Source organism: Sorex araneus, chromosome 3, assembly GCF_027595985.1.
Source record: "Sorex araneus isolate mSorAra2 chromosome 3, mSorAra2.pri, whole genome shotgun sequence".
In the NCBI taxonomy this organism is placed as follows: domain Eukaryota; kingdom Metazoa; phylum Chordata; class Mammalia; order Eulipotyphla; family Soricidae; genus Sorex; species Sorex araneus.
In genome coordinates, this window is record NC_073304.1 from 12,793,557 (window position 1) to 12,820,584 (window position 27,028).

The following is a 27,028-nucleotide window of genomic DNA, read 5'->3' on the forward strand; positions in this document are numbered from 1 at the left end:
ACTCAGGAATCGCCCCTGGCGTTGCTCAGGGGACCATATGGGATGCTGGGAATCAAACCTGGGTCGGCCGCTTGCAAGGCAAACGCCTTACCCGCTGTGCTATCGCTCCAGCCCCCCCCAATTAATTTTAATTTATTTTTTTTTGGGGGGGAATGGGGGTGGGAGGGCCGCACCTGGTGGTTCTTAGTGCTTATTCCTGCGTCTGTGCTCAGAGAGCACTTCTGTGGGGATCATGGGACCATAAGGGGTGCAGAGAATCTAAGCTAGGTAGATGGTGTACAAGGCAAGTGCACAAGCCCAGTAAACTGTCTCCTCCCTTTCTGGCCCTAAAATTTAGATTCTTGATCCTTGAGCCTGCAGCCGAAAGTCTCTGGAGTCCAGTACTACCTGAAATGTTTATTTTTGAGAGGGTCAGGGGTCATACCCAGAGGGGCTCCAGATTATCCTGGTTGTCTTGGGGTACTTACCATATGGGACGCTGGGGATTGAGCCAGGTCAGCCGAGTGCAAGGCAAATGCGTTACCCACTGTCTTACCACTCCAGTCCCTCTTCCTGAAGCTTTAAAAAAATTATTATTATTATTATTATTATTATTAAAAATATCACGATCACATCACGAAATCCCGCTTGAGAAATTGACAATTAACGGGATTTTGTGATGTGATTGTGATATTATTACTTTTAGAGCATTACAAAGTTGTTCGTGAGGGGCTGGAGAGATAGCACAGCGGGTAGGGCGTTTGCCTTGCACGTGACCGACCCGGGTTCGATTCCCAGCATCCCATATGGTCCCCTGAGCACCGCCAGGGGTAATTCCTGAGTGCAGAGCCAGGAGTGGCCCCTGTGCATTGCCAGGTGTGACCCCCCAAAAAAAAGCCAAAAAAAAAGAAACAAAGTCGTTCATGATTGGATTTCAGTCATACAGTGTTCCAACACCCATCCCTCTACCAGTGTACATTTCCCAGCACCCGTGTCCCCAGGTTCCCTCCCATCACCCTCCACCCCCTTTTCCTGACGTTTTTAGCCTTCTATATTGGTATTCCGGACTGAAGCGATAGCACAGCAGGTAGGGCATTTGCCTTGCACGCAGCTGACGCAGTTTCGATTCCCTCTGTTCCTCTCGGAGATCCTGCAAGCTACCGAGAGTATCCTGCCCGCACAGCAGAGCCTGGCAAGCCCCCCCCCCCACGTATGCAATAAGCCAGAAACAGTAACTACAAGTCTCACAATGGAGACGTTATTGGTGCCCGCTTGAGCAAATCGATGAACAATGGGTCAACAGTGCTACAAAGTGCTTATTGTTGTTAATGTTTGTTTTGAGCCCAGCTGGACTTTCAGTGCTGTGACTGTGCGGCTTTCCTTCCCATTCTTGCTCTTCCTTTCCTGTTTATTTTCTGGCTTCGTCTGATGCATCCGAAGCTGAGTTGGAAGGGCATCTCCCCGACGCATCTGTAATCCCTGGGCTGGAAAGAGCTTTGCGTTCTCCAGGCTGACCTGGGATTTCTCTGTGCTTGCATTAGGGTGGCAGTCGGTCCAGCTTTCAAAACAGTTTTTTTTTTTAATTATAAAACTTTTTTTGTCACCATAAAACTCCAAAATCATTCATGATTAGGTTTCAGGCAAACAGTATTACAACGCTGATCCCTTTACCTGTGTCTGCTTCCCTTCACCAGTGCTCCCTGCCCCCACTTGCCTTTCTCCTACCAGTCTACTTCCATGAGAGCTCGTGTGTATGTGTGTGTGTGTGTGTACACACATATATGTGTGTACATAATACACATATATACGTAGCACTGTACACTTTCCTTGCGTTGTTCATCGATTTGCTCGAGCGGGCACCAGTAATGTCTCCGTTGTGAGACTTGTTATTATTGTTTTTGGCATACGAATACGCCACGGGTATACATACTTTACAGTATTTTCTGATAGGGTTTCATTGATAACACTTTACCACCTTTCAGCACCACCTCTTCCTTCACCATGGATTTCCCCCCTTCTGTCCTATCCCCAGCCCCCACCGGTAGGCGCATTTCCTGCTGAATACAAGTTCTCGTGTTGGTTCTTTTGTTTTTGAGTATTCCTTATTCCACCATTCTGTTTCTTTATATCCCCGCTTTTTGTAGAGTTGACTTTTATAGAGTGGTGTTCCAGCTTTTTTTATGGAGTTATACTGTGCTATCTTATCTTTCATTTTCTTTGGCTTTCCTTGCCTTTCACCTAGTTATCTTAACACAGTGCCCGGTAGAAAGCAATAACTTGGAACTGCCTTATGTTTGTGGAATTTTCTTTTAAAGTAAGAGTACAGTCAGTTAATTATTGAGGAAGAAAACCAAACAAACAGAAAACCAAAGAAACAAGAATCCGGCAGCCAATATAAACAGGAGCTGACTCTAAAAAATATATTTTAGTTACAAGTATTGAAGCCCCAAGGGGAAAAAAAAACAGCACAGGATTATTCTGACTAATTTCTTTAAACATATTTTTGTTTTGTTTTGTTTTTTGATCTGGGGCCACATCTGGCAATGCTCCGAGGTTACTCCTGGCTCTGCACTCAGGAGTTTCTCTTGGTGCTGCTTGGGGGATTGTTTGGGTTGCCAGGGCTCAAACCTGAGTAGCCGAGTGCAAAGCAAGCACCCTACCTGTTGTACTATCGCTCTGGTCCCTATTGAAACATTTATTAGAAAGGGGCAAAGGTGACAGTTCAAAGGGCAGAATTGCACGCCATGCATGCTGGAGCCGTGTTCGGTCCCCCTGAATGGCATAGTTGTACACAAGCACTTCAGGGTGATACGAAACCGAAACCAACCCAACCCAGAAATACTTCTTCAAGATACTGGGAGTGAGGTGGAAGGAGGAGCAGGGAGATGATTCACAGGGCTCGAGCTTGTGAGTTATAAGTAGGGGTCAAGGGTCAGCTCCCAGCACAGGGAAGGCATTCCTCCTGAGCACTGCTGGGTGTGACCCCCTACACACAAAAAAGATACAGTATGATTTGAGGCAGGCTGGAGCGATAGCACAGTGGGTAGGGCGTTTGCCTTGCACATGGCCGACCTGGGGTTCGATTCCTCCACCCCTCTCAGAGAGCCTGGCAAGCTACTGAGAGTATCCTGCCTGCACGGCAAAGCCTGGCAAGCTCCCCGTGGTGTATTCGATATGCCAAACACAGTAACAACAAGTCTCACAATGGAGACGTTACTGGTGCCTACTCGAGGAAATCGATGAGCAACAGGACGACAGTGATCCAGTGATCCAGTGATGGTTTGATGCAAAGAGCAGTTTAATGCCAGAACTATATTAACTATATTGATTATTGTGTTGGATGAATACTTAAGTCAATATGCCTTAATATAATACCGAAGTTAATATTATAATAACATAATATTCTAGAGGAGATGCTTGCAGTCTGGAATTGAGGCTATGTAAATAAGTAATTACTGGATATTAGGACAATAAATGCTTCAGTCAAAGCATTTGATTTGTAAGGTGGGGCATGGGGCCAACAGGGAGGGTTCATGTTGACTTTTCACTGACATTAGAAGGAATTTTCTACTTAGAGGGAATAGTTCACGTGAAGTATGGGGAGGGTTAATGAAAACAGCTGATGTTTTCAGGGACTATCAGCTAGCAAGGGGAAAATTATAAGCACCACATGCTTTCATGGAAGGATTTTTAGGGACAATTCAAGGCACTTTCCTGAGTACTTGGTTCCTTTAATTTGCACCTATAAGTGTGTATAATTCTTACAACTAATTCTGTGAATTAATCAATGTCATTTCTTTTTTTTTTAATTTTTATTTTTTTATTGAATCACCGTGAAAAAACTTACAAAGCTTTCAGGTTCAAGTCTCAGTCACTCAATGATCAGACCCCCATCCCTTCACCAGTGCACATGTTCCACCACCAAGAACCCCAGTATCCCACCCTCCCACCCCCCCCACCTGTGTGGCTAATGACCTTCACTATATTCTCTCTATTCTTTGAATCCATTCAATATTTCAACAGAAAACTATTATTATTTAGAATTTTCCCCCAACAATCAAACCTGCTGAAAAGGTATCATTTGATAGTTTGTTTTCCATTGCTGAGAATGAAGAATATATGGTTTGGGATTTCTGATATTTTAGCTCAGTTCACAGTTTTGTGTGCAGCTGCTCCGGAGCTCGTCTGGGCGGAGAGTGTGCCGGTGACACCCCCATCCCAAGATCTCCTGCGCGCCATGTCACTGCAAGCTTGTACCTCTAGGTAGTGGGTTCTAGAAGATCAATCAATGTCATTTCTTTTTAAAATTTTCTTGTTTTGAGGACCCACACCCTGCTATGCCCAGGGCTTACTCCTGGCACTGAACTCCAGGATCACTCTTAGCAGGGCCCAGGGGACCATCTGCAGAGCTGGGAATCTAACCCAGCTCAAGGCACAAGTCTTCCGCTCTGTACTATCTCTCCAGCCCCATTATCATCTCTGTTTGTAGGCGAGGAAACCAAGATACAGCCTAAAACACCTTCCGCAAGTATTAAACCCAATCAGACCAGCACCTAGTGTCTTGCTTTCAACTACTGTATTGTTCTGTGTACTTTAGCATAAAAATGCAAAAAGGCATGATAATACTAGAGAAATTCATGATGGAAGATGTGTGGCAGTTATTCCTCAGACTTAGATTCAACTCCAAAGTACTACATTCTGAATGCTACTTCCTCATGAGTAAAAATAGATTTGTTACTGTGGTGGAGAAAGTGATAATGTTATAAAAAGGAGGGCCAGAGTGGTAGTACAGCTGGTCGGGTGTTTGCCTTGCATGTCTTTGACCTCCTGTGTTCAATCCCCGGCATCCCATATTGTCCCCCAAGCACCGCCAGGAGTGATTCCTGAGTGCAGAGCCAGGAGCAACTCCTGAGCGTTGCTGGTGTGACCAAAAAGGGGGAAGGGGGAAATAAAAGGTCATAAAAGGAAAAAAACAGAAACTGTTGATTATGCCTGGAGGTTCCTGGCACCCAAGACAGAAGAGGAAATGAATTCCATCATTTGTTATCTGATAAAAAGAAGCATGCCAGTTTGCAAGCATGCCAGACTTTCCCTTAAAGGACATTTCAGTGGCTAGGAAGGTAACTCAAATGGCTGGGGTGAATGCTCAGTGTGTGGGAGCTGCAGGTTTACTTTCTCGCATTGCACGGTCCCAGGAGCACTTTGCTGGGAGTAGCCCTCAAACACCACCAAGTGTAACCTTAATGTAAAGAAAAGTAATAAATAAATAAATGGTCCTGGTCTTTCCTCATAACCATGCCGCAGGACCCTGATCCAGGCTGTTCCACTTGGGGCGCCCCAGAGGGGAGCAGGTGAGAGCCCTTCCTGCCCCAAGGGACCCAGCCCTGGCAGCCGAAAATCTCCAGAACTCAACTGCTGCCATGCTCACGGCCACTCTCCACATGCTTGGACCGAGCCTCACCCACAAGTGAACCTCGTACTGGACCGTGCGGCTGCATTTGCGGCTGTGTGACACTTAATAGCATACACCCTACCTATACTACAAGAGTATGCCCCACATTTGATGGAGTTCAAAGTAGGAGGCAACCAGTCTTAGAAAAATATTTTTTTTACAGATATATATATACACACACACACACACACACACACACACACACACACACACACACACACACATATATATTTAAAAGCACACAAGGCTCAACCTTTAACAACATGTTAGTGATCTCTCATAGAAGGGCTTAATGGCCCCTGGGTGGAATAAAACAATCCTCACTCTCTCTCCTTTAAAAATACTCTTTTTGTAGCATTTTCAGTGTTTTTTCTTTTTCTTCTTTTTTTTTTTTAATTTATTCTTTTACTGAATCACCATGTGGAAAGTTACAAAGCTTTCAGGTTTAAGCCTCAGTTATACACTGCTCAAACACCCATCCCTTCACCAGTGCACATATTCCACCACCAAGAATCACAGTATGTCCCCCCCCAGCATTTTCAGTGTTTTTTCATAACAAGTAATATAAAATATATTACTTCGGTTCTGTTTTGGGGCAAGGATTGGGGTTTGGGATGGAAACACCCAAAATATGGTGGTGGGAAGGTGTCATGGTGGTGGGATTGGTGTTTAAATATTAAATGTAATGAAATATTGTGAACTACTTTATAAAATAAAACAGTTATAAAACAAATTAAAAAATATTCAGTAGGGGCTGGAGTGATAGCACAGCGGGTAGGGCGTTTGCCTTGCACGTGGCCAACCTAGGTTCGATTCCCAGCATCCCATATGGACCCCTGAGCACCTCTAGGGGTAATTCCTGAGTGCAGAGTCAGGAGTAACCCCTGTGCATTGCCGGATGGGACCCAAAAAGCAAAAAAAAAAAAAAAAAAAAAAAAATCTTCAATAAATAAGTGGTCCTTTCAGGAAGGATTTTTTCCCCCCCAATTTGCTTGGTTTTGTTTTTCTCACCATGCCCAGTGCTCCGTGCTAACATGCAGGCTGAATGCTCAGGGATTGCTCCTAGGTGGTTGCTGGGAATCCTGCCAGGGGTTGAACAGGGTCTTCTGCATGCAAGGCATGTACTTGAGTCCATTGAGCTCGTCAGGTAGGATCTTAGGTTGCACTGTCGTTCCGTTGTTCATCGATTTGCTCGATCGGGCACCAGTAATGTCTCCATTGGGGAGACTTCTTGTTACTGTTTTTGGCATATCGAATACACCACGGCTCTGCTGTGCGGGCGGGATACTCTTGGTAGCTTGCCGGGCTCTCCGAGAGGGGCAGAAGAATCAAACCCGGGTCGGCCGCATGCAAGGCAAATGCCCTACCCGCTGTGCTATTGCTCCGAGCTAGCAATGAGCAATTTACAACAAATGTGAGGGGATAGATTCTCGTTCCAGTGAATCTGTAACAGTAAAAGCATCAGGTAAGGCACACAGTTATTTGTGTGAAAGACTAATTTGATTTAAGTAATGTTGCTTTCCAGTGATTTTATTTGATTTAAGGAAAGAACCTGGAATGTTTAGGGTGGAGTATATGGCCAGCAGGTTCCATGGACTTCTATGAATGCAATATTCTTCGCCTAGGCTTTAAAAAAGAAACTGCCCAGGCTGGAGAATAGTGCAATGGGTAGGGCCCTTGCCTTGTACAACTGCCCCAATTCAGTCCCTGGTGTCCCATATGGTCTCTGCCAGGAGCACTGCCTGGAGTAATTCCTAAATGCCGAGTCAGGGTTAACTCCTGAGCATCACTGCATATGACCCCAAATCAAAAACAGAAACTGCCTAAGGCCAGAGAGATAGTACAGTAGTGGGTAAGACTCTTGCCCACTGGTTGATCCCTGGCACCCTGCATATCAGGAGTGATCCCTGAGCACAGCTGGGTGTGGCCCCATGCCAAAAACTGCCTTAAAAATAGAAAGTTTCAAATTTTTCTCTTCAGTGGATTTCCCAAACTGTTAGCATTCCATTTGTTGTTGAGGGAAGTCACGGTTTTGGCACAGGCATCTGGACGGGGAAAATACTGGATCTAAATTATTCTTTCAAAATGAACAGTGTGTAGGGGCTGGAGTGATAGTACAGCGGGTAGGGCATTTGCCTTGCACGCAGCCGACCCGGGTTTGATTCCCAGCATCCCATATGGTCCCCCGAACACTGCCAGGAGTGATTCCTGAGTGCAGAGCCAGGAGTAACCCCTGTGCATCGCCGGGTGTAACCCAAAAAGCAAAAACAAAGCAAAATGAACAGTGTAGGGGCTGGAGCGGTAGCATAGTGGGTAGGGCGTTTGCCTGGAACTCGGCCGACCCGGGTTCGATTCCCAGCATCCCATATGGTCCCCCGAGCACCGCCAGGAGTCATTCCTAAGTGCATGAGCCAGGAGTAACTCCTGTGCTTCGCCAGGTGTGACCCAAAAAGAAAAAACAAACAAACAAACCCAGAATGAACAGTATATTGATCAGGTTCTTTGGTAATAAGGAATAAAGGCCTGAAAAAAAACTCCAAAAACCCAAAACCCAAAACAGAAAAAAAACAAACAAACTCCCAAAACTCAAACAAAAAAAACTAGAAAATTTTTAGGAAACAAACAAAACATCTGCGAATTCCTTAGTCTTAGTCTAAGAACACATATAGAATGATTCAATTGTAGCCTCTCAGGGGAACTGGAGCATGAACTGTAGCTAGGTTGTGCTTCCTAGGTGCCAAGCCTGGGAGAGTTCTGGAAGCTGGTTGGTTCCTTAGACTGTCTGGCCAGAGTGGGCAGATCTTTATTGAACACCGTCTCCCCAGTACCTGGAAAAATGCTTAGCACAAAGGAGCTCCAGTAAAGCCTCGTGTGCTAGAACTTTATCGGAAAGGACAAGTGATAGAGACGCAGCCTGTTGACTGACTGCGATTCTGTGATTGCTGTTAATAACAGCTTTTGTTTGCGCACCAGCTGTGTTCTGGTGCTGAGCTAAGAGCTGGAGTAGGCGCAGCCTTGCGAAGGGGTGGTCGCTCCCTCATTTTACTGATGGTAGTGTAAGCCCACAGATTATGGCTTTCCCGTGTTCGTGTGGAACATGGTGATTTAACCTAGCTCTCCTTAGTTCCAGCTGGTGGCTGGCAGCTCCTGCCCTGTGCGCTGCAAGTGTAACCAGAGGCAAATGCACATTACAGATGACGAGGAAAGCAGGAAAGCGTCGCAGCAGCTATCCTTTGGGGGGTTTCATCAAAAAAGTATTTTAACAGAAGCCTGGTGTTAACCTATCGGGAGCCATTTTCTTCTGGTTCTTGCCAGGCCTTGGAAATTTGCACCAGTGTAAGCAAAGCCTCAGATTAACAAGTTTCCTAAAATAACAATTGGCCATTGATTCTCTCTCCAAGAAAAATGAGTAAAACTTAGGTATTATTTCCAAAACCTTAAGATAGATTAAGCCGTTGTCTTCTACATAATGCAGTTAAAGATAAATTACACAGCGTGTGTGTGTGTTGTGTGTGTATGTGTGTGTGTGTGCGCGCGCATGCGTGTGCATTCCTGCGTGCACTTCATTAATCAAGAACATTCTTGTCATTTTTTCAAACTGTCTGAGGTTACGGTTTTATTAGACTAATTTTTCTCTTCTAGGCGATGGTATAATGCTTTGTGTCTCAGCTGAGAGTAATACTAATAATGACTTTTTGAAATTGATTTTTTAAAAATAGGTATCAGTATTATTTGCAGCTGAAGAAAGATATCTTGGAAGGAAACATTCCCTGTTCCTTGGAACAATCGATTCACCTTGCGGGCTTCGCAGTGCAAGGTAACTGATAATGGCTGTTGTGGTAAGGAACCGAGCACCATGGGGCTTTTTGTTTGTTTGGGGGCCACACCTGGCTGAGGCTTTGCTCCTGGCTCTCAGCTCAGGGATCACTCCCGGCAGGCTGGGGGACCATATGGGATGCTGGGGATCACTCTTCACCCACTTTTTACTTTTGGCATTTACTTTTGGAAAAGGGAACTTTATCAGAAGAATTACTAAATCAAATTCCTTCAGATAATGGCAGGCGTGCACGGGCACATATTGGTAGATAAACAAATGCCCAATGCACATGGAGTCACATTCCTTAGCCAGGTACTCAGTGTGTGTGTGTGTGTGTGTGTGTGTTTGCGTGTGCGTGCACCCACGACATTCCGACATTCCATATGTGTGTGTTTGGGGGTTGAATCCAGGTCTCATGCATGCAAGGCAAGTGCTTTACATGGATCATATCACAACCCTAGCCTTTTAAGATATTTCCAAACTCTTTTTTTTTTTTTTTTTTGCTTTTTGGGTCACACCTGGCGATGCACAGGGGTTACTCCTGGCTCTGCACTCAGGAATTACCCCTGGCTGTGCTCAGGGGACCATATGGGATGCTGGGATTTGAACCCGGGTTGGCCGAGTGCAAGGCAAACACCCTACCCACTGTGCTATCTCTCCAGCCCCTATTTCCAAACTCTTAACTCTTATTTTTTATTTTTATTTTTTTTTGCTTTTTGGGTCACACCCTCGGATGCACAGGAGTCACTCCTGGCTCTGCACTCAGGAATCACCCCTGACGGTGCTCAGGGGACCATATGGGATGCTGGGAATTGAGCCCGGGTCAGCCGCGTGCAAGGCAAATGCCCTACCCGCTGTGCTATTGCTCCAGCCCTTTAACTCTCATTTTTTTATATTTTTGGGTCATAGGGCTCAAGGAAACAATGGGGGGGGGCGGTGGTGTTGAAGGGTACTAGGCCTTTGAGCTGCTTCTCTTAGCATTCACTTTGAATCTTTTTTTTTTCCCGGTGGGGAGGGGTGGGGGGGTCACCCCCCGCAGTGCTCAGGGCTTACTCCTGGCTGTGCGCTCAGGAATCACTCCCGATGATGCTTTGGGGACCATATGGGATGCCCAAGATCTAACCCGGCTTGGCTACATGCAAGGCAAGCACCCTTGTCTGTACTGTTGCTCTGGCCTCATACTCTGAATCTTCTTAAGGTTCATTTTTGGCTTTCAGAGTCTTAATTTTTCACAGATTTTCCAAACCATCAAGTTCTAAGCAGTTTCAAGTTTTGCTGTGATGTGGGCCAGTGAGTTGATTCTATTCTTTGGGCAAAATTATTCCTATCACCACTTTGGTTTCTCCCTGACAATCTTACATGTATAGGAAAGCATGCATGATCATAGGATGTGTTTTGTCTGTTTGTTTGTTTTATCTTTTTGTTTGTTTGTTTGGGGGTTATTCATAGCTGTGCTCTGGGGACTATATGGGATGCCTGGAATCAAACCTGGGTTGAAGGCAGTGCCCTACTCACTGTACTATATCACTTTGGCCCCTTTATCTATATTTTCCTCCTGTTTTTTTTTTTTAATTATGAAAATGAGATTACATGGGGCCAGAGTGACATTGCAGCAGGTAGGGCATTTGCCTTACACATGGCCGACCTGGGTTTGATCTCTGGCACCTCATATGGCCCCTGGAGCACTGCCAGGAGTAATTCCTGAGCAGAGACCCAGAAGTTACCCCCGAGAATTGCTGGGTGTGACCCAAAAACCATGTGGGAGCCCCTGGTTCAATCCCTGGCATGACTTAATACCCCAAGTACCACTAGAGTTGCTGGGCGTGGCCTAATCCTGCTCCCTGAAAGAAAAGATCATGATTTAGTTTGTAATTTGCTTTTTCACTTTAGGCACAGCATTTTCTCAAGAGGCATAAATCTACCTAATTAATTTTTTTAAATTTCTAAAATTTCTTAAGAAGACACCCTTTAGCTTTTCTGTGGCTCTGCAGAGATCCTGGCTGGCGAGGACGTTGACTTTCGACCCTCCCCAGAAGACACCCCCCCCCCCAATCTGGTCAATAAAATGCTTTGATTACTGCCCCCCCCCCGAAAAAAAAGAAGACACCCTTTAGAGCTGCAAGGCAAAATGTGACTTTTAGATCCTAGCATGCCATCTGCGTATTGCATACCGAATTTCATTCTGCTTAATTGTGCTTTGTTTTGCAAACTGAACTGACATGGATATTTGTCATCTATTCTAGCTGATTTTGGTGACTTTGACCAGTATGAATCCCAGGACTTCCTTCAGAAATTTGCCTTGTTTCCTGTGGTAAGTAAGAATTCTGAGATTTTTAAAAAAATTATATTTCCCCATATCCTTGATCAACCCTGAAAGAAGTTCAGGCGGTCAACTGAGCAGGCAGGAACAGAACTGAAACATCAGTTCCATCTTGAAAAACAACTCAAGTGTAAATGCGGGCCTTCCTGGCCCTTGCCAGACCGCAGAAACCGACCTCTCTGTCGTTTCCAGAGCTGGGCCCTGAGAGGCCTCACCTGGGTTTGGATGTGCGTCTCTCGAGAGGTATTTGGGTCCTGCACTGGGATGCCACTCAGAGGTTTGGCTTTTTTGCATTGTTTTATTTTTTGGGCCACACTTGGCAGTGCTCAGGGTTTATTCCTGATTCTGTGCTCAGGAATCCCTACTGGCAGTACTTGGGAACACATGGGGTACCGGGGATCGAACCAGGAATGGCCACATGCAAGGCACCCTACTTGCTGTGCCATTGCTCTGGATCCAGGTTTGGCTTTTTCACCTGAAGATGTGGAACCCTGTAGCTAGGTTGAGATGAAAATGGCTTCTCATAAGCAGTGCTAGTAAATGGTAGACAGACATTGCTTTCTTTTAATTTTTTTTTATTTTTTCATTGTGAGGTACAGTTATAGACTTAGAAGCTTTTGTGCTTGTGTTTTAGTCATACAGTGATTGAGTACCCATCCCTCCGCCAGTGCCCATTCTCCACCGCCAATGGTCCCAGTATCCCTCCCACCACCCTCACCTCATTCCCCCCTCACACTCCGCCTTTGTGGCAGGCACATTCCCTTTTGCTCTCTCTCTCCTTTTGGATGTTGTGGTTTGCATTGCTTTCTTCTTAAAGTCACTGCTGTTGACTTCTTGGGTAGCACTTGGCGATACTCAGGCATTACTTGTGGTTCTACACCCAGGAATTACTCCTTATAGGGTTCGGGGAACCATAGGGGATGTTGGGGATCAAACTTGGGCAGCCGCATCCAAGGTAATTTCCCTCCCTGCTGTGCTAGCTCTCTGGCCCCAAGTCATCGCTGTTTGAACCAACACAGTTTTCTGAGCATCTATACTGCCTACTAGCAAATGTACAAGCACAAATAACATTGTGTGCAGCTTAGAACTGATTTATGGAGAGGATCAGCCCGAAGTACCCCAGCTGGAACCCTGTCTAGGGTGCCTGAGAAGGTAGGGCGAGGGCTTCGGCCTCTAGAGCAGAAGGCACTTCGTTCCTTAGAAAGATCCCCAGGGCATTCTTTGGCGAAGGCTCGTCCTGATCTGTGAGAGAGTTGCCAACGCCGTAGCCGTGGCAGATGCTCAGGAAGTCAGGTAACTTGTTGCTCAGAAAATCAGGTGCCTGATGTGTTGTGTTTTCCTCAGGGGTGGCTGCAAGATGAAAAGGTGCTGGAAGAAGCAACCCAGAAAGTGGCCTTACTGCATCAGAAATACAGGTACTGCCAAGACGGGGGAAATGAGGACAGCGTGCGACTTCCGTGTGTCCGAAACGTGCGTTGGCGTCATCCTACGGGCGCTCTCCAGCTGCTGCTCTGTGATGAGCGGCAAACCTTCCCGTTCTGGGCGCTGCTCTGAGCACTGTGACCTGGGGCAATGCTGGGGAGATCTCTCAGTGGGCTGGAGTGCATGCAGGAGCCCCAGGTTTGATCCACAGCACTGTGTGCCCCCCCCCCCCGCCGAGTGCCACCGAGTTGGGGGTAACCCTCAAACACTGTCCTCCCCATCGGAAACATGGCCGGTCATTGCAGTGGACCAATTGTCCACTCCGTGTTTTGGGTGGTAATCTAATCCTGTGTGGGTTTTTTTTTTTCTTTTTGGGTCACACCAGGCAATACACAGGGGTTACTCCTGGCTCTGCACTCAGGAATTACTCCTGGCGGTGCTCAGGGGACCATATGGGATGCTGGGAATCGAACCCGGGTCGGCCGCGTGCAAAGCAAACACCCTAGCCGCTGTGCTATCACTCCAGCCCTGTGTGTGGGTTATTATGATGATGTTTTGGGCGCACACCCGGCTGTACTCCTGGCAGTACCCGGGGACAGTATGTGGTGCTGGGGACCCAACCTGGGTTGGCTGCCTGCTGGGCAAGAGCCCAGCCCGCGTGCTGTCACTCCACCCCTGTCCTGGTTCATGCATGACTAAGGGGATTCGTTTCCTGCTGTGGTGCAGCTAGCACATGGGGTCCCTCCCGCACCTTGTTCTTGGGGCAGCCCCCTCCCACCCATCTGTTGTGGGGGAAGCTGTGCCGCGCGCGCGCGCTGAGGAGCACTTTGCCTGAGCCCCGCTTCTGTGCACCTCCACACTGGCCGAGTCTGTCTCCCCCTGCTGCAGAGACTCCCGTGTGGTCTGGGGGAAAAGCCCGTGCAGGGATTGGGCTTTCGGGGTCACACCCAGTGATGCTCAGGGGTTACTCCTGGCTCTGCACTCAGGAATGACTCCTGGCAGTGCTTGGGGGATGCTGTGGGGTGCCGGGGATTGAACCCTGGTCAGCCAGGTGCAAGGCAAACACCCTGCCCACTGTGCTATTGCTCTGGCCCCTGCTTCTTATTAATGTCCCTGCTTCCTGGGCATGCACTTGGGTCCCTTTGCAGGGGCTGCACTCGTGAAGGAGTGGTGCCCGTCCTGGGGTCTCGGGGAAGGCCCACTGTTGGAGTGATTGTGAGCTTGATGGGCGAATGTGGGTACCCTGGGAGACGGGGCCAGAGTGTGCTGCCTCTGCACGGACTGACTTAAACTAGGGAGTCACCGAGAGTGACGAAACAGGAAGACCCCGGGGGCTGAGGCTGGAAGGATGTCTGAGACCGGCCTGTGCGCCAGTAGGTAACAGACGTCCCAGGGCGAGATCATCTTGAGAGGGGCTCAGGGGAGCATGCGGATACTCACGGCAGCAGTGGGGGCCGCCGGGAGCCACTGTCGAGGCCGGAGAAGGCGTCCTGCCTGCCCTCGACCCTCTCTCCCGGGCTGAGAAGGACGCCTAGCTGTCAGCCCTTGTTTCTTTCTTTCTGTTTTTTAATTTTAAATTTAAATTTTTATTTCTTATATAATTTTATTGAATCACCGTGAGATACAGTTAAAAAGCTTTCTTTCTCTCTTTTTTTTTTTTTTTTTGCTTTTTGGATCACACCCGGCGATGATGCACAGGGAATACTTCTGGCTCTGCACTCAGGAATTACCTCTGGTGGTGCTCGGGGGATCATATGGGATGCTGGGGATCGAACCGGGGCTGGCCTCGTGCAGGGCAAACGCCCTACCCACTGTGCTATCGATCCAGCCCCAGTTACAAAGCTTTCATGTTTGAGATTCAGCCATACAATAATTGAACACCCATCCTCCACCAGTACACATTTTCCACCACCAATGTCCCCAGCATCCCCCTTTCACCCATCCCACCCCTCTCCCTGCCTCTATGGCAGACAATTTCCCCAATACTCTCTTTATACTTTAGGGCATTATGTTTTGCCTGAATTTTCCCACCACCATTCAAGCCTGCCTACCAGTCGCTAGATAATTTATTGTCCGTTGCTCATTTTGCTTCTGGGATGCTAGATTGTAGATGGTTGGGTTCCAGAGACATCTCTGTAGGGCTCTATCCATTTTGGGATCCAGTTGTCAGCCCTTGTTTCTTGCACATGTCATCTGGCAGTGACTGTTAAGCTTAGAATTGCTGGACACTTTGGCCAGGAAGCGGTCACTCTGCGGTTTAGGAAGAATCCTAAGGGATTCTTAGGGGCTGTGTTGGTGCCCTCGCCACATCCCCCTCACCTGCCTGCAGTCCCGAGCAGTCACGGAGAGCTCAGCAGTGGCACTGGCACTCGGTCAATACCCATGGGGCGCCGGGAAGCTTGGGGGGCGGTTATGATGTCTTAGAGCCCAGTTGGTTTGCGGTCTATTTATTTAGTTTTCTTTAGATAAATTCATTTATCCAGATATCTCACTAACCTCCTTGGGATTGCAGAGGGCTCACGGCTCCTGATGCCGAGATGCTGTACATGCAGGAAGTCGAGCGGATGGAGGGCTACGGGGAGGAGAGCTACCCGGTGAAGGTAAGCAGGGTGCGGGGGCTGCTTCCAGCTTAACACATGGTGGGGACGCTCAGCCCCCTGCCCCCCTGCCCCCCTGTCCCCCAAGGGCTATAGATTCACACAAGCAGGAAACTTGTTCCTGGCTTAAGTTAGTACTTTGAAAATGTTCTGCTTCCCTCCCTTCCACTCCCCTCCCCTCTTCCCTCTCTCCCTCCCTCTCTCCCTCCCGCCTGCCTTCCTTCCTTCCTTCCTTCCTTCCTTCCTTTCTTTCTTTCTTTCTTTCTTTCTTTCTTTCTTTCTTTCTTTCTTTCTTTCTTTCTTTCTTTCTTTCTTTCTTTCTTTCTTTCCCTTCCTCTCTTTCTCGTTCTTTCTTTCTTTCTTTCTTTCTTTCTTTCTTTCTTTCTTTCTTTCTTTCTTTCTTTCTTTCTTTCTTTCTTTCTTTCTTTCTTTCTCTCTTTCTTTCCTTTCTTTCTTTCTCTCTCTCTTTCCCTCACTCCCTTCCTCTTTCTTTCTTTCTTTCTTTCTTTCTTTCTTTCTTTCTTTCTTTCTTTCTTTCTTTCTTTCTTTCTTTCTTTCTTTCTTTCTTTCTTTCTTTCCCTTCCTCTCTTTCTCGTTCTTTCTTTCTTTCTTTCTTTCTTTCTTTCTTTCTTTCTTTCTTTCTTTCTTTCTTTCTTTCTTTCTTTCTTTCTTTCTCTCTTTCTTTCCTTTCTTTCTTTCTCTCTCTCTTTCCCTCACTCCCTTCCTCTTTCTTTCTTTCTTTCTTTCTTTCTTTCTTTCTTTCTTTCTTTCTTTCTTTCTTTCTTTCTTTCTTTCTTTCTTTCTTTCTTTCTTTCTTCTCTCCCTCCTTTCTTTCTTTCTTTCCTTCTTTCTTTCTTTCTTTCTTTCTTTCTTTCTTTCTTTCTTTCTTTCTTTCTTTCTTTCTTTCTTTCTTTCTTTCTCTCTCTCTCTCTTTCTTTCTCTCTCTTTCTTTCTCTCTCTCTTTCCTTCCTTCCTTCCTTCCTTCCTTCCTTCCTTCCTTCCTTCCTTCCTTCTTTCTTTCTTTCTTTCTTTCTTTCTTTCTTTCTTTCTTTCTTTCTTTCTTTCTTTCTTTCCCTCTCTCTCTCTTTTTTTTTTTTTGTATTTGGGCCAGTGCTTACTCCTGTCTCTGTACCCAGGGACTAATCCTGGCAAGAATGGGGAGACCATTTAGGATATTGAGGATGGAACCCACCTGAGGTCCACACACAGGACAAACACCCTACACACTGTACTCTCTCTCTGCTCCCTGAAACGTTCTTCATTTTTGGTGTGTGTTGGGGCCATCCCCCACGGTACTTGAGTACAGCTCCTGGAGATTCTTAGGAGACCATGAGATGCAACGGGTCAAACCTGGGGCTCCCAAGTGCCATGCATGTGCCCCAGCCGTCTGAGCCATTTCCCTAGCCTAGCTCTGGAATTCTCTTAAAATAAAGCTCCATTAGCAGCGTGAGGAGGGGTGGGAGGGCACTTTGTGCGTTTTGTTTTGTGATGCCCAGGACTGAACCCAGGCCCTCAGGTGTGTGGGGCAGGCGCACTGCCACTTAGCCATACCCCTGGCCCATTTTATTTATTTTTTTATAAATTTTATTTTATTTTTTAAAAGTCATTCACAATATTTGATTACATTTAATATTCGAACACCAACCCCACCTCCATTACATCTTCCCACCACCATATTTCGAATGATTCTGTCCCGACCCCAACCTTGCCACCATAGCAGAACTGAAATCATTTATTTTGTATTGCTTGCTATGATATAATCACTAAAAATGATCCAAAAAAGGTTTTCTTAGAGGAAGGTGTGTGAAGATTGTTGTATTTAACCCAGGAACCATTAAGACCTTCTATAAGAGATTAGTAACGTTGTTAAGAGTTGAGCCTTGGATACTTACATCTATATCTGTATAAATATACTTCCCCTAAGATTGGTTGCCTTCTGCTTTAAACTCTATCAAATGTGGTGTGCTACTCTTGGTATATTGGTGGTGTACAGTATGAGATGTCCAGGAATAGATTGACTCATGGGTGAGGCTCATTCATTCGAGTGTGTGGAGAATGGCCATGAGCATGGCAGTGGTTGAGTTCTGGAACTTTCTGTCTGCTGGGGCTAGCTCCATTGGGGCAGGGAGGGGCCTCACCTGTGCCCCTCCAGTTTGCCCTGAATGAAACAGCCTGGCTCAGGATTTTAAAGTCATGTCTATAGGGAATTTTTTTGTGTTCTCTTCTGAGAGATTTATTGTTGAGTCTCTGGATCATGGCCGTTGATGAGGTTGACTGCCAAGCTGCCGGAAATAGGGGGAGATGGGGGGAGGTAACCCATTCCTGCTGTAACCCATTGAGCCTGGAGTTTTCCTTTTTTTTTTTTTTTATTAATTTATTCTTTTGAGCCTGGAGTTTTCAATCACAAGTCCCGCATACCTGGTTTTTTTTCCCCCTGCAGGTACACACATGGGTGAGGCTAGTCTGAGTGTGTGGAGAGCGGCCGTGAGTGGTTGAGTTCTGGAGGTTTTCTGCTGATCCCTGACTGGTTTCAGATGCATTCATTCTGGGCCTTTCAGACTCTCCCCTTCTGCATCAATATCCGTGTTTTCGGAAGAGTTTATGCCTGGGAGGCCAGTGTCGGGAACTGGGTCTAGTTAGTTCAGTTCCTCTGGGCGTTCTCCCAAGCATTTCTTTTTCTGCGTCCCCCACTTAGGACAGCCAAGGCAACGACATATCTGTGGGTGCCTGCCTGGAAGGGATCTTTGTGAAGCACAAGAACGGAAGGCCTCCCGCGATATTCAGGTATTTTTCTTACCACTTCCTGTACTCTGTCTGTGGCTCTTGGCAAAACAATTCTTCGGAATTAAAAAAAATATATAAATTTTATTTTGGATCGTTGTAGATAAGTAAGGAGATAAGTGAGGAGTAGGGAGGGGGCCACCTCCCTGTATGCCACCCACACGGCAGAGCCTGGCAAACTACCTGTGGTGTATTCCATATGCCAAAAACAATAACAAAAATGGGCCTCATTCCCCTGCCCCTGGAAGAGCCCCCAGTATGGCAGCATTGAGAAGGATGAGCAAGGAGAGGCTGCTAAAATCTCAGGGCCAAACTGGCTGCCCAAACGAAGAAGGACCAAAATGACTGTCTGCACTTTTTTATTTTTTGCTTTTTGGGTCACACCTGGCGATGCACAGGGGTCACTCCTGGCTCTGCACTCAGGAATTACCTCTGGCAGTGCTCAGGGGACCATATGGGATTCTGGGAATCGAACCTGGGTCGGCCACGTGCAAGGCAAACGCCCTACTTGCTGTGCTGTTGCTCCAGCCCCTGTCTGCACTTTTAACACATGCACACTGGCATCGAAAGCATCTATTGAGGACCTGATGGGGCAAGTGCAGAAGATCCAGTACGATGTCATTGGATTGACCGAGATGAGAAGGCATCGAACACATCAGGCCGTTTTTGACACTGGAGAAGAACTGTTCCTCGGAACATGCAACTGTAGAGGCGTCGGTGGTGTCGGTGTCCTCGTCAACACGAACTTGGCATGAGCATTGATTAGTTCGAATGCCTAACAACCCGAATCGGACGCTTACGTTTGAATAGATGTGGCTCATTGCCGGCAGTTTCTGTCCTTGTTGTCTACACACCAACATCTAACTATGACGAAGAAGAAATTTAGAAGTTCTACATGGAGCCGGAGAAGTTCTATAAAGAAGGTCACACCTTCTACAAGGTCATTGTCGGTGATTTTAACACCAAGATAGGACTGAGAAGGTCACCCAAAGAACTCCTCATCGTGATCCATGGCCTAGAATGGGACGATCAGGATGAAAGACTGTCTGAGTTCATTATGTTGACCAAGACTATCCATGCTAACTTGTAGTTCCAGAAGGCTGAATTTGAATGTTGGACATGGGAGTCTCCCAGTGTTCAGTTCCACAACAAACTTGACCACATCATATTCAGTCGACAGTTTTTCCTGACTGATGTAGCTGTTGCCCCAAAATTCCATCATCTCCTTCATGCGAAATTCTACTTCACGGAGCAGGGAGAAAGGGCTGCAAAGTTTAAGAAGAGAACTCCCAGAACTACCACCAACTGGGAGCAATTTGGCACTATTGTGGCAATATGGGAAGATGCCATCGTTGGCAACATCGATGAAGAATACGATCGACTGGTTCAGCACCTCCATGATTGTGCGAGGAACGCTGAGAGAGAGAAAGCTACGAAAAGATGCCTGTCTCCGGAAACTCTTGAGCTCATTTACCAATGTGGTTTGGCATGAGCTTCAGGCAATCACAAGCTAACGTCCGAGCTTGCAAAGCTGTGCAGAGTAGCAATAAAGGAAGACCTCAAAGAGAGAAGAGCAGCAGTGTTGGCTGATGCGGCAGAAGCCGAGAAATGTATTCACAACACCTGTTCTTTGCCAACTATAAGACCAAGCTGACTGCCCTCCGATGTCCTGATGGATCTATCTTATCTTCCAGAAGGGCAATGGAAAAGGTTATCCATGACTGCTACTACTTGGATCTCTTCGATAGCCACGTCAGCCTTTCCACATACCAAATTCTGCAGGATGGATATGTCATTCCCAGCGTTCTCCCTTCCGAAATCTGACATGCCATTTTGTTGGTAAAGAAGTGTACCAGCACCTGGTCCAGACAAGGTCAGATCCAAACACCTGAAGAATCTGCTGCCAGTACTTGTCAATACACTGGCTTGGCTCTTCGCACGCTACCTGTCTGAATGCAAGGTTCTCTCCCAATGGAAAACCAGCAGGACCATCCTGTTGTACAACAAGGGTGACATCAGCAACTCTCACCTAATCTGCTGTTGTTCGTTGTCTACAAGTTATTCACTTGAGTCATCCTGAATAGGATTGGCAGAACACTAGACGAAGGACAACCATGTGAGCAGGCTGGGTTCCGAAAAGGATTCAGCACGATCGACCATATCCACACGGTAACCAAGCTCATTGGGGTTTTGCAAGATCTCAAGATACTGCTCTAACAGTCATTGATTTAAAGAAGGCCTTTGATCCTGTTGAGACTGAAGCAGTCATCAAAGCCCTAGCCAAACAGGGTGTTCAAACTCAGTACATCAGGATCCTTCGTGAGCTGTATTACGGATTCACCACCAGGATCTCACCATTCTACAAGGAAGTGATCATCAACATAAAGAGAGGGGTTAAGCAGGGTGACACCATTTCACCAAAACTCTTCAGTGCCACCCTCGAGAATGTTATGCAATGACTGGAATGGGAAGGAATAGGAGTGAAGATAGATGGTCAGCAACTACACTACCTCTGCTTCGCTGATGACATTGTTCTAGTAACACCAAATATCAGGCAAGCAGCACGAATGCTGGCCGAATTCGACCGTGAGTGTGGAAAGGTCAGATTGCAGCTGAATCTCATGAAGACATTGTTCATGAGAAACAGACTAGTTCCTGATGTTCCATTTGCCCTCAACGGAACGAACATCTCCGTATGCAGCAGTTATGTGTACCAAGGTCGAGAACTCAACATGACGAACAACTGGGCACCTGAGCTGCACAGGAGGAAGAAAGCAGCGTGGAACGCCTTCAAAAGTGTTGAAGAAGTGGTTACGAGAACGAAGAACTTCTGGCTCCAGGCACATGTTTTCGACTCCACTGTTCTTCCTGCGCTAACATATGCCTCAGAGACCTGGGCCCTATGAAAACAGGATGAGAACGCTATTCAGGTCTCCAAAAGAGGAATCGAAAGAGCCATGCTTGAGGAATATCACTCAAGTGAGAGAAGGAATCTGGAGTTCCGACCTCGGTCAATGATCGAGAATCAGGGATGCTGTCTTGTTTGCCAATCAGATGGGCCCGACACGTAATCCGATTTGGAGACGACCACTGGATTAGAGCTGTTACTGACTGGATTCCACGGGACGTCAAAAGAACGTGTGGCCGCCCACCTACGAAATGGTCAGACTTCTTCATCAAGACCCTGAACAAATGGTTTGAGGCTCTTCGTGTTCCTGGAGTGAGCAGACGCCAGGGACTAGCACGCGACAGGGACAAATGGAGACATTATTGGCGCCCGCTCGAGCAAATTGATGAGCAACAGGATGACAAGTGATACAATTGATATAAGTGATTTTGGATCGTACTTCATGGTTCTTGAGGGGGTGACCACCTCCTTGAGTCGATGGAAGATGGACCCCAGCGTGCAGGGCACGTGCTCCAGTTTTGAAGCCTAATGGCATCTCCTGGCCCTGAGATGCTATTTTTAGGACCAAAACTAGTTCCACTGTTCACAGATCTCACCCAGGGTCTCCCTCACAGATGCACCTCCTTCCTCGTGTGAAATGCTGCTGGAATGAATGTCGCCATTTTCTAGTTTCTTTCTTTCTTTCTTTTTTTTTTTTGAGGAGTTATCTGTTGTATCGTGTTGAGCTTGTTTCTCTACACAAATATGTGTGTGTTTGGAATTTGCTCATTGCCTGACTGTTATACAGATACCCAGTTTCACTCGTAGATTTGGAGAGAAGAAGACAAGTTGATAGCATTAAGGGTAAAACAAAACAAAACAAAATAGAAGAAACTTTTGAAGCAGCTAAAGAACAAGTATCTCACTTCTCAGAGAACTGAAAACATGGTTCCAAACTGAAAGTAGAGATGTGAAAACTCAGATGCTATCTTAGTTTATCACTGTAAAGCCAAATACTATGGTGCACTTTGTCCTCTGTCCCTCGGGGTCAGTCTCGAAGGTGAGACAGACTCTGTGGCATGTCCTGTTTGCAAGTTAGCCTCAACAGCCTTGAACAAGAAAATAGCCTGGAAAGTTTTACAATGGATTTTTTTAAAAATATGGGGGAGCGGGTGGACCACGCCTGGTGGATCTCAGGGCTTATTCCTCACTCTGTACTCAGAGAATCACTGTTGTGAGGCTCTTCTAGTTTCGTTTTATTGGGGGTGGAGGGGGGCAGGGGGACTACTCGGGTCTTTTTAGGGCTGTGCTGGGCTGGGGCTCCAACCTACGGCTCGCACTTGCAAGGAATGTTTTCAACTGCTTAAGCCACTTGCTTTGCCCCTGTCACTTTCATTTATTTATTTCATTTATTTATTTTTTGTGTGTGTGGGGGGGCACACTTGGCATGGCTCAGGGGCTCTTCCTGGTTCCTCCTCCTGCCCAGGGTTGCCCCTCAGTGATTCTTGTGGAACTGTGCCACCCCACGGGTGGAACCCAAGCCGCCTGCACGTTAAGGGCTGAGAGACGGGTCTGGCCCTGGGAGCCATCTCCCCAGCTCTCTAGTTTGCACAGTTCTAGTTCTAGTTCTAGTTCTAGCTCTAGCTCTAGTTCTAGCTCTAGCTCTAGCTCTAGCTCTAGTTCTTGTCTCTCTTCCCTTCTGTCCTTTCACAGAAGCTACTTCCTTCCAGACTGGACATGTGGGGATGAGTTCTTATAATGACAGTCACTGTCATTACAAGACAGATAATGCCTTTAGGCGCTGAGGTGCCTACAGATGCCAGCTCCTTTCCCTTACCATTAGGGGCTGTCTTTATTTAGAGGGGAGCGGATTGGTTTTTTTTAATTCATAGGCTGTACCCAGTGGTGCCCAGGGACTCCCCCAGGCATGGCTGGAGCTCAGGAGAGCTCGTGGTGCTGGGGGTGGAGCCCCGGGCTCTTGTTGCAAAGCCTTGCTCTCACCCTCTCCCCAGCCCTCCTAGGGTGATTTCTTTGGAGAAATCGAGGCTTATCTCCTACTCTCCTGTACCCAAACTCCTAAAATACCAACATTTAAGCAAATTTCAATTACTGATTGTGATATCGAATTGGTTTGTTTGGGCTTTGGGGCCATACCCCAAGGGCTTCCTGTCTGCTCTGCCGAGTATGGGGTGCCTGAGACTGAACTGGGTTGACTGTGTGCAAGGCGAGCACCCTACCCACTGTATAATTGCTCTGGCTGTATAATTGCTGTATAATTGCTCTGGCTCCCCCCCCCCCTTTTGTTTGTTTGTTTGTTTGTTTTGAGGCCATACATGATGGTGCTCAAGGCTTACTCCTGGCTCGTGCTCATGGGTCACTCCTGATGGGTGTTGGGGAACTATATGCAGTACCCAGAATTGAATGGGAACCAGGGGTGGCCTTATGCAAGGCAGGTGCCTTACCATGGTGCTATATCTTGGCTTTAATCTCTCTCTAGCTTTCGCTTCCCCCCGCTCTGCTCTCTCTCTGTCTGTCTCTTTCTCTCTTGTTTTTTTGCAGGAATCATACCTACTGGTGCTCAGGAGCTTCTCTAGCCTCTAAACTTGGGGGTTGCTCCTGGCAGTGCCCTGGGGACCAGTCCTGGGGCTCCCACATCTGTTCAGTTCCTTGAATTTTCTCCCTCGCCTCTGGATTGTGTTGTCTCTCTCTCTTTTTAAATCTTGCCTTTGGGGCCACTCCTGGTGGTGCTCCGTCTTACTTTTGATTCTGTGTTCAGGGATCACTCCTGGAGGTGTTACGGGCAAACAGCTAAATCCCTGCACTGTCCATCCAGCCCCCAGCCCTGGCTGTTGATAGATACCCATCCAACAGCTTAGCTTATTCCTCTTAACCTCACTTACAACGTCCCCCCTTATTCAGGCTATCTGCCTTCCCTACTGCTTTTTCTTGAGGATTCGTTTCTTTTCTTTTCTTTTTTTCTTTTTGGGTCATACCTGGTGATGCTCAGGGGTTATTCCTGGCTCTGCACTCAGGAATCATTTCTGGCGGTGCTCGGGAGACCATATAGGATGCTGGGAATCGAACCTAGGTCAGCCACGTGCAAGGCAAACGCCCTACCCGCTGTGCTACAGCTCCAGCCCCCGTTTCTTTTCTTTTAGAGAATGTCTCCCTCAAAGCTGACTTTGTTTTCTCTGCTTCATGGCCTTTGGGGCCCGAGTTCGCCTCGCTGATTGTGACCATGGAGAGAGAGAGCGAGGCTCCGGGAGTAGAACTCCGTTCCCCTGGGCTCTGGGCTGGCCCCCGTGGCTCACCGTGGTCACTTGCTCTCATGTCCCCAAGCTCCTGTGTCTTTCCGGTGCGCAGAGTTGGGGGAGGCACAGCTGACAGATGGGGGTTCCCTGCACTGAAGGCCAGGAGCCAGCCAGGTGCCATGCGGAAACTGGAGGCAGCCAGCTCACTTCCTTCATCTCACTGCATGCGAATTGCTCAGGTTGTTTTTTATTTTTATTTTTTATTTTATTGAATCACCGTGAGCTGCAGTTACCAAGCTTTCATGTTTGCGTTTCAGTCATACAATGATCGAACACCCATCCCTCCACCAGTGCACATTCCCCACCACCAATGTCCCCAGCATAACCCACCCCTTTCTAACCCTCCCTCTGGCTCCATGGCAGACAATTTCCCCCATACTCTCTCCCTACCTTTGAGCATTATGGTTTGCAATATTTGTATTGCAATATTTGTATTGTATTGTCCAATACAATACAATACAATACAATACAATACAATACAATACAATACAATACAATACAGAGAGGCTATCGTGTTTGGTTCTTTGTCTACGTTCAGCACACATCTCCCATGTCTAACGATCTCTCCAACCATCAATGTCTTAGTGATCCCTTCTCTATTACAGCTGCCTTCTCCCCCAGCCCATGAGACAGGCTTCCAACTATGGGGCAATCTTCCTGACCCTTGTGTCTACTGTCTTTGGGTGTTAGTCTCACATTATGTTATTTTATATTCCACAGATGAGTGCAGTCATTCTATGTCTGTCCCTCTCTTTCTAACTCATTGTACTTAGCATGATACTCTCCATGTCTATCCACGTATAAGCAAATTTCATGACTTCATCTCTCCTAACATCTGCATAGTATTCCATTGTATGGATGTTTTTATTTAAAAAAAAAAAACAAGACTCTAGTTATTGATAGGTTTGGCAGCTGTTAAATATTATAAACATTCTCAAATTTATCTTCATAAATCTAAGTACTGGAGAAGCAAAAGGGGAATAAAACGTTCTAGAGCCATTTCCCCCTCGTAGAACATGACAGTTATTGGGCTAGAGAGTGCTCATAGGGCTGAAATGCAGGCCTTGCATGCGGGAGCCCTGAATTGTGTCCATAGCACCGCATAGTCCCCTGGGCAACAAGCCGGGAATAACCAACCCCCAGGCACCAGCAGGTGTGGCCCCGGAACCAAAAAAAGAAAAATTCATGGTTATAGATTAAAAGATCGACACATAAAACCTGAGGATGGTAAAATACGGTTGAACACCCCCCAGACAGGCTCACTCTTTGGGGTGCGGGCATTTGGAGCGACCTTCCCCCTGTGGCTTTGCAGAGCCCCACTCCTCTGCCTGCTGCCTTCTTCTTCTTCTTCTTCTTCTTTTTTTTTACTTTTTGGGTCACACCTGGCGATGCACAGGGGTTACTCCTAGCTCTGCGCTCAGGAATTACCCCTGGCCGTGCTCAGGGGACCCTATGGGATGCTGGGATTTGAACCCGGGTCAGCCTCGTGCAAGGCAAACGCCCTACCCGCTGTGCTCTCTCTCCAGCCCCTGCTGCCTTCTTCTTGCAGAAGGCAGAACCTCGGCCAGCTCCTCCCTCCCCGTGCTCTCACCACTCCCACCCTCCCCCGGTGCCCACCGCCTCGCTGCCCGGCTCTTGTCTGCCTCGGCCCTCGTAATGGATGTCCTTTCAGTCATTTGTTGAGGGAGGGACGGAGACCTTGGCAGCTGGCCCAGAGAGGGCTCTCTTGTTGGGCTCTTCAGCGGGTGAGGATGAGGAGACCACACAGTGCTCCCCACCTGTGGTTTATGGCCTGGACTTTCTTCCTCTGGCTTTGCCACTGTGGTTAGAAAATGCCTTGCTCGAGCTGCTGTTCTTTCTAAGACGATGCTCCAGCGTTAACTTGCATATCAGGGCCGGGCAGGAGGTGGGCGGGTTCTCTCTGCAAGGCAGGAGTGCTCACCGAAATCTTTTTTTTTGCTGTCCCCTGTTCTCCAGGTGGCATGATATCGCCAACATGTCCCACAACAAGTCCTTTTTTGCACTCGAGCTGGCAAGTAAAGAAGAGACCATCCAGTTTCAAACTGTAAGTACTTACTGAGGCCATATGTTTTTATTCCAAATTATTTTTTACTTTGTGTACATACAAGTGATACATGGTATTAAACGATATTTTTTTTGGTTTACAAGATGTGACATTTTGCAGTGCTTCCTATCAGTTTGCATAGGAAGTACTTGGTGAAAAGTAGTTGCTCAGTAAACTTGTTTGTGTTTGGAGGGGCCCACCCTGTCTTGCTCAGGGGCTATTCCCGACTGAGCTCAGGAGCGGCCCCTGGTGGCCTCTGGGGACCATGTGTGGTGCTCGGGTTAGAATCTGGGTTGCAGTAGCCACAGCTGCATGGAAGGCAAGTGCCTCAGCTCCTGGCCCCCAGCAGACTTTTTGTTTGTGTTATTGGGGTGCTTGGAGGCTACTCCTGTCTCAG

General features: G+C 47.2%; 1 protein-coding gene across 1 annotated transcript in view; it reads left to right on the forward strand.

Moving 5' to 3' along the window:
* PTPN21 (protein tyrosine phosphatase non-receptor type 21) overlaps positions 1 to 27,028 on the forward strand; it is a 100,246-nt gene that overhangs the window by 34,534 nt on the left and 38,684 nt on the right. The window contains exons 4-9 of the mRNA XM_055131264.1: positions 9,151 to 9,248; positions 11,492 to 11,559; positions 12,913 to 12,983; positions 15,503 to 15,590; positions 18,283 to 18,371; positions 26,544 to 26,631. Of these exons, the coding sequence (XP_054987239.1) occupies positions 9,151 to 9,248; positions 11,492 to 11,559; positions 12,913 to 12,983; positions 15,503 to 15,590; positions 18,283 to 18,371; positions 26,544 to 26,631 (502 nt within the window). The remainder of the gene's footprint in view (positions 1 to 9,150; positions 9,249 to 11,491; positions 11,560 to 12,912; positions 12,984 to 15,502; positions 15,591 to 18,282; positions 18,372 to 26,543; positions 26,632 to 27,028) is intronic.